Below are 7,152 nucleotides of genomic sequence, written 5' to 3' on the forward strand. Positions count from 1 at the left end.
GGGCAAGGGCGCCAGGAGGGTTGAGGGTAAAGGTGAGGCTGGACAGTTTCCAAGCCAGGAAGAGATGCCCCGCAGCGGAGGCGTCGGTGCCCACCTTCCCCGGAACTGGGCGGCGACTTCTCCACCTGGTGACGAGGGAGGCGGCACAGCTCTGGCCAGCTCCGTGACACACCCCTGCCGGGCCCGGACCCGGTCATGACGGTCAAGGCACAGGCCAGTGTGTCACTCACGGTCCCCCGGACACACGGAGTGTGCGATGTCAGGACGCCATGAGGTCACAGGGTCCCCGGGGCGCCCTTCTGTGTGGGTCTCCCGTCCTGGAGGGTCCCATCCGGGTCTGTGGCCTCGTGCAGCCCCGGGTCTCAGAGGGTCTCTGGGGCGCTCAGCTGTCAACAGTGTGTCTGTCCAGGACAGCGGCCACCCTCCGCTCAGGGCTGGGTGCCTGGGGCCGGGGTGCCTTCTGTCCACAATGGCTGGGAGCTGATGCCGCTGTGGGTGGGCCTCCAGGATCACCATCCTCCAGCCACTGCTGGGAGCGGCAGTGCCTGGAAGATCCTCTTTGTTTGCTCTTTTGGGGGAGGGGAGCGCCCAGCCCCCTGGCTGTGGGTGGAGGTCAGAGGCCCCCAGGCCCCGCCCCCCAGCTGTCAGGGGCTCTGTGGCGGCTGTCATCTGTGCGTCCTGCTCCGTAAAGGAAATTCACCCTCAACACAACGATCCCCGCGTTCATGGAGAACTCAGCCGGGCAGCTGGCTCAGCAGCGTTATTATGGGAGAACTCCAGGAGGCGGTTGAGCACAAGGTCCTGATTTAACCTGAGTTTCCGAGTCACTGGGGGCTCAGTCAGTTGGTTAAGCCTCTGACATCAGCTCGGGTCATGGTCTCATGTCTCCTGTGTTGGAGCCCCACGTAGGGCTGTGTGCCGACAGCTCAGAGCCTGGAGCTGCTCGGATCCTGGGCCTCACCCTCCCTCTGCCCCTCCCCTGCGCGTGCTCTCTCTCCCTCAAAAATCAACAGACAGTAAACAAATAACGAACAGTAAATAAGCTGGGTTTCCGTGAGTGGGTGCAGCCACCTGAGTGGTTGTCTGGTCTCCAGAAAGCGTAGACGGGGTACCACGTACAGACTGCGACTTCCAGGAACCGCCGGGCAGCCCTCAGCTGCGGGAAGGGTCAGGTGAGGAGGGGCCTCCCAGGAACCTGGTGCCCTGAGCCCCCGACCCGCGGCCCCAGATGTGTGGTCCAGCGGGGTCATCGTGTCCCTTCAGCTCTGCCCGCCCTTAACCGTCCATTAGTGTTCATCACCGCCGTGGCCTGGGGGCCAACGTGAGCCCCTGGTGGCGAGAGGTGGGCGTCCCCACTCAGAATAGGGCCAGGAGTGCAGCTGGAGGTTCAGCACCGCAACCAGTGTGGCGCGGAGGGCCGCCGCCGGCCGCTAGGAAGGACTGCTCACCAGCGCAGATGGCTGGGTGGCCTGAGCGCACCCCTCTCCACATGGCCAGAGTCGGCGCTGCTCCCGGAGTTCTGGCCTTCCCCCTCCTGGACCCTGCCACCTCCACCTCCCTGCCCAGGCTCCTTTCTTCCGATCTGGGTGTTGTGGATTTCACAGCCCCAAATCCACCTTCAAGTCCATCACAGTGTGGACGGGCAAATGAATAAACAGCCCCCTAGACTTCTTCCGTCTTCTCCAGGCCCATCCGCAATCCGGGACTGAATAGCTGGCAAAGGTAGGAGCATCACCAGATAAAGGACTTGAGGCCGCCTGACCGACTTCTCTGCGCCCGGCCAGGCGGCGAACGAGGATGTGCCCCAGGCAAGGCGGGGAGGAGTGGTCCTGGTCGGGCCACTGCATTTCCTCGGTGGGGAAATGACTCCGACCTGCTGCACACTCTCATTTCCGAGCCTCACATTCTCTGCCTGCAGCCATTTACTCTATGGAGGGGACGGGGCCGCCCCAGGAGCCCAGTTCTGGGAAGGGGCGGCCCTTCCCCTCCACCTGCCACCCCGGGGCCACCCCTCTGGTCTTTCTGCCCACTCACCTGCTAGACCCCTGACAGCAAGGAATTGGGCTCACACCATCGGGAGGATCCAGACGTAGGGCCCCACTCCACAGTGCTCCAAAGGATGCGATTCAGGAAATCGAGGCAGGAAGGAAACGAGAAAGCAAACACCCGGGAAGATTTTCCTTACCCGACACCGGGTGGCCGCCTGACCTCCGGCGGAGGGTGTGAGGCACCGCCCCTTCGGGCGGCAGCCTCAGGAAACAGGTGGCAGGGGGCTCAGAGGAGAGGGTAGCATTCCTGAAGCCCCAGGCTGTCTGGGGACAAAGATGCTCTGCTTGGTCAGGCTCCGGAACCTTCTCCGGGGCCCATCTGCGCCCTCCTGGGACCTCCCGTTTCAGCAAGAAGCCCCCATCGTCCACACCCATCGCTCCCTACACCTGCCGGCCTCCCACATCCGGTCAGTTTCCTGGTCCGGCCCCCCAGCCCCGCCTCCCCAGTGAGGTCTGACCACCTCGCCTGCCCTCCGCAAGATTCCTGGCTGTTGGGCTCGGCCTGACCGCCTCTGCCCGGACGTGTCCTCTCCTCCGTCCGCTCACCCGCAGCTGCTCTCCCCTGGGGTCCCGCAGCCCCTGCTGCGCCCGACGGAGCTGGTCTCCCTCCACGCGCGCCCCCAGTGCCCTGGGCCTTGCGCCTGCGCAGACAGACCCTTCGAATAAGTCTTACGGGGCTTTAACAAGTGCCAGGGAATGTTGCTTCTTTACTGCTGGCTCCAGTGAGAACAGGCTTCGGGGAACCCAGGGCCCACGGGGAACACGGTTCAGGTCCGAGGCTCTTGGCAAGAAGGGTCACAGGCTGGGACACAGAACGTCAGGGAGCGCGAACTGGGGTCTCCGCTGTGATGGGAAGCGCCGCCCTCCACACTGTGTCCAGATCTTCGCCAGCAGAGGGCGTCAGCCTGGCCTGAGCTGACGACTTGGATCTCCAAAGCCCGGGCGCCCAGCCTCGCAGTGGGTTCAGTGAGGGCCCTGCTGGAGCTCTCAAAGGCTCCAGGCCCTGTGCGAGGCCCCAGGGCTTTCCGGGGTCCTGGGGGCAGCACAGTCCCTGGGCCCCGGAGGTGGGAGGGACGGTAGACAATGCCGGCCTTCAAGGCCTCAGGCTAGAGGGTGCTCTTTGAACTCACTGCCCCGCCCTTCTCTGCCTCAGTGCACTCAACAAAGACTGAAAAGATGAAAGATTTGGAGCCGGTGACCAGACCGCCTCTCCTCCCCCTCCTCCTCCTCCTCCCAGGATTCCGGGTTCTGGCTCTAGGGCTTTCTCCTGTGGGAGGGCCCTCACTTCCTCTGTGCTCCAGCCCATGGGTCCTCCCGGCCGGGCCTTCCCCGCCCCCAGCCCTCCACCTCCCTCCTCCACCTGTGGGGCCTGAGGGAAGGGCCCTGGAGGCAGTGCAATCTGTCTGAGCCCCTCGGTGAGAACAGGAGACGGGGCCCTGTTCCCCAGGGGTCTGTTAGAGCGAGAAGGAAGGACAGCAGACCTGGGGCGCGGGCCCACCCAGGAGATGCCCCTGCAGGGGAGAGGCGGCGCCCTCCTTCTGCACAGCAGCTGCGGGGGCTGGCGGCTGAGGCTGCCTTCCGCAGGGACTCCGGGAAGCCCCCCCCAGGACAGGAGCTACAGAAGAGGGTCCCCTCGGCCCTCGCAGGGCTGACCCTCCTCTAAAGGCCAGCAATTTGCAGCGGGTCGGAGGGAGAGTGCAGGCAGGGGGTGAGGGGGTGCTGAGAGGAGCCACCTGGGAGGGTGGGACCTCAGGGTCTGGGCGGGAGGGGGGAGGGGAGGCCAGCATGTGGCTGGGGGGTTGGGGCACTCGGCTGGGGGGTTGGGGCACTCGGCTGACCCCCTCCCCTGCTGCTCCCACCCACCTCAGGCTCAGCCTCTGGAGCTATGGAGGGGCTGGCTCCGGTCCTGTGGGCTTTGCTGGTGTGTGCCGGGTCTGCCTGCGACACGGAAGAGCCAGGTAGGGGCAGCCTCGGGGCGGGGCGCTGGCACGGGCGGACAGCCCTCTCCACCATGCCCCCCCTCGGCTGCCCTGCAGGCCTGAACCTGAGCTGCTACCAGTGCTTCAAAGTCTCCAGCCAGGAGCTGTGCACGCCCGTCCAGTGCCACCCCACCGACCGGGTCTGCGTGTCCAGCACCGTGGTCCTGATGGGGAGTAAGTCCTGGCGCGTGGGGCGGGCCCACCCTGTCCTGGGAGGGGGGGGTCCTGCACCTGCCAGCCCCTGCCCCCTGCCACCCCAGGGGGAGTGTGCCCGATCCTGAACTGTCCTCCTCTCTCTCAAGTACCAGGTCTTAAATGCCACCACCACCCCATCCCCCGTCAGGAACTGTCCTCCGGGCAGAGGCTCTGGAGCGCGGGTTGACAGAGGGGTGGCTGGGCAGAGGAGGACGAGCCAGGGGAGGTGCTGGCCCGGCTGCCCCCACCCTCCCAGCTGCTGTGGGCCTGAAGTGAAAGGACTTTCCAGAACAAGCCTTAGAGGAAATTATAAAGTGGAACCTGAGCACATGAAATGCCGCAGGGCGGACCACCAGAACACTCTTTTATCAAGTTACAAAAATATCCAGAGAGAGCGAGTGTGGAGGGAGCCATCTGGTCTGACGGAGCGCCCCCGGGGCTTGCTGGTTTGGCGCGAGGGTTCCGGACCCCTGGGGCCTGCCAGCACGCCCCTGCCCAGGCGCTGGGAGGGGGCACTGGAGTTCCACGAGAGAAGGCCGGCCTCTTGCCACCTTCAGGTACCCCCACCAAGGGCCACCCAGCAGCCTCTGCGTGGCCCAGGGCCCTCAACACGACGTCAGTCGGAATGACCAGCATGACACAACGTAACACAACAGGAGAAGGGCGGGCGGCCTTCTCTTTCACAGTCTGTGCCGCCTTGAGGGTTTTCCTTTCTTCCCATGTTCCCTTCGGAGGCTTTGCCACATCCTGACGTGAACAGTGGGAGACAGGGCCGCCCCTTGCCTGAGCGCCGCAGGGGGCGCAGCGAGTCCCGGGCTGTCTCCCTCCCCGCCCCACTTCCCTGGGCCTGCAGGCTCCTGGGCTGGCCACGGTGGTCTGGCCGTGGGGGAGCTGCAGGGAAAAACCCCCACCGGGGCCAGCAGCCCGGAACTGCAATTTTGTGATGACCCCGCAGGTGACCCTGGGGGCCACTGCCCTGGAAGCCTGGGGCCTGGGGCATCGGGTCCCCCTACAGGGCCATGATTCTCTGATTCTCAGGTTGAGCTCCGGCTTCTGGGGCTCATGTGGAAAGTGCCCCTCCCCTGCTTGCCCACCTCCTGCAGGCTGGCAGCCACCTGCTGTCTCCCCTCTTGCAGGATCAAGGGTGATAGTCAAATTCAGCAAGCGCTGTGCTCCCAGGTGTCCCAACACCAACATGGAGTACGAGTGGCCGCCAGGGCCTGCGGGACCCGGCAAGATCATCAGGCAGTGCTGTTCCGGCTACCTCTGCAACGGGACCTCCCCCACCAGCGCAGCCCTGCCCGGGGCGCTGCTGCTTGGAGCAGCCCTCCGCCTCCTCTGGGCCCTGCTCTGAGCACCTTCCTTTTGGCCCCGCAGACCCACTGCCCGCCCCCCCCCCCCCCGCCCCGCCTCTGCCCTGCCCCCATCCCATCCCTGGCTGTGGAGTCCCGCCTTGCTTGGGGGCTTCTCCAGCCTCAAGTAGAGACTCCTTATATAAGGTTTCATGTCCTGAACACACTCTCCAGGGCCCTGCGGGGGCAAGAAGGGTCTGGGCAAGGCCGGAGGGCAGCTGCAGCCCTGGTTGGGGCTCTGACGCGGACAGACCCCTCACCTGGCCCCACCCCCTCTGTCTGGGGGGTCCCAGGCAGGACCGTGCCGTGGGTGCCCCCCCGGGCATTGAGACCAGACCACCACTCCTTCTGGAAACAGCAAACTCACTACCTGACTGAACAGTGCCCCTGAGCCTTAGGCCACTTGCACCTGCCATACCCCGACCACGTCCCTCCAGCCACGTCTCTACAGACCCCTGTGGCTGTGCACCACCTGGACAAAGCCATCCAGCTGGGCCCACCGAGCATGGGGACGGCCCCGGGTTCCAGGCCCAGCACCGGGTAAGCAGGAGTCATGGGGTCCGAGGGCTGGCAGGCCACTGCCTGGACGTGGGGGAGAGACTGGAGGGTTGGGGTCTGAGGCGTGTGGGTGGTGCTCATGTAAGGTACTTGGACTCGGAGATACCAGGAGGGGACAGCTGGGCAGTGGGGTGGACAAAACCCATGTTTGGTGGACAGCTGGGTTGGAGACAGTGAGGGCCGAGGGAAGGGATGGCCCCTGCCGGGTTGCGGGGAGGGTCGCCAGGTGAGGGCACAGGGGAGGAGGGGGTTGGGACAGGTGGAACCGGTGAGAAGCTCAGGGCCGTCCAGGCTGAGCTGGGACACCCACGGGACACCCCGGGGGCACATCCGGAAGATGGAGAGATGGAGGGTGGGGCTGGGAGCGGGGCCCCTGAGGAGGAAGAAGAGGAGGAGGAGGGTCTGTGGACAAGGCGGGAGGTAGCTCATCCTCCGCGCTGAGTCCACCCACTGTCCCCGCCCCCAGCTCTGCACACGGCCATCCAGGCTCTTCACACCTCTCCCCTGCGCTGGGGTCCTCACACCTCCCAGGCAGGGTCCGCCTCCAAGTCCTCCTACCCGCCTTCCAGGGCACACCCGCCCCCAGTCTCCAACCACTTGTCCTTTTCCCCATGGACGCAGGTGGAGTTGGCTGGCCCTTGGTGCCCCATGGCCTTTGCAGGTTCAGGACGACCCTAGGCCGTGGCTCACCTCCATGCCAAGGAGGCTGTGGGAGGTGTGGGAGATGTCAGGTGCAGTCAGGACAGGGCAGGGGGCTGGGCCGGGACCTTCCCTGCCACTCTGGGCTTGTGAGTTTTCCTGCCAAACTTAAACCTCCCCGGGCCGTCCCGGTGGGCCTGCCACCGCCTTTGCCCGAGTCCCCCACGCAGGGCTCGGGGCACGCTTGGGCATCAGGAGTCTGGTCCCCTGAGCTTCAGGCGGGCTGGAAAGCAGGGGCCGGTGGGGGGTCAGGGGCCTCCCTTGGAGCTGCAGTTACCAAGGAACTGTGGGGGGGGGGGGCAGGAGTCCCCACGGCCTGCC

At 65.6% G+C, this 7,152-nt stretch overlaps 1 protein-coding gene and 1 long non-coding RNA gene across 4 annotated transcripts; one reads left to right on the forward strand and one right to left on the reverse strand.

Annotated features, from left to right (window-relative positions):
- Positions 1–1,030: 1,030 nt before the first annotated feature.
- Positions 1,031–2,417, reverse strand: LOC115278951. The gene is made up of 2 exons (XR_003903130.1): positions 2,035–2,417; positions 1,031–1,713 (listed from the first exon to the last, which is right to left on the reverse strand). It is a non-coding gene; the product is annotated as an uncharacterized LOC115278951 (long non-coding RNA).
- On the forward strand, positions 2,397–5,600 carry LY6L (lymphocyte antigen 6 family member L). 3 transcript variants are annotated; one of them, XM_029923441.1, is made up of 4 exons: positions 2,397–2,455; positions 3,917–4,006; positions 4,085–4,201; positions 5,359–5,600. In XM_029923441.1, the coding sequence occupies exons 2-4, from the start codon at positions 3,934–3,936 to the stop codon at positions 5,574–5,576; spliced, it is 408 nt and encodes a 135-aa protein (XP_029779301.1). In that variant the 5' UTR covers positions 2,397–2,455; positions 3,917–3,933; the 3' UTR covers positions 5,577–5,600. The 3 variants fall into 3 exon arrangements, with proteins under 3 accessions (XP_029779301.1, XP_029779300.1, XP_029779299.1); XM_029923440.1 differs by lacking the exon at positions 2,397–2,455 and adding an exon at positions 3,281–3,463; XM_029923439.1 differs by lacking the exon at positions 2,397–2,455 and adding an exon at positions 3,281–3,463 and having other exon boundaries at positions 3,917–4,201.
- Positions 5,601–7,152: the final 1,552 nt, after the last annotated feature.

Source organism: Suricata suricatta, chromosome 15 (assembly GCF_006229205.1).
Source record: "Suricata suricatta isolate VVHF042 chromosome 15, meerkat_22Aug2017_6uvM2_HiC, whole genome shotgun sequence".
NCBI lineage: Eukaryota > Metazoa > Chordata > Mammalia > Carnivora > Herpestidae > Suricata > Suricata suricatta.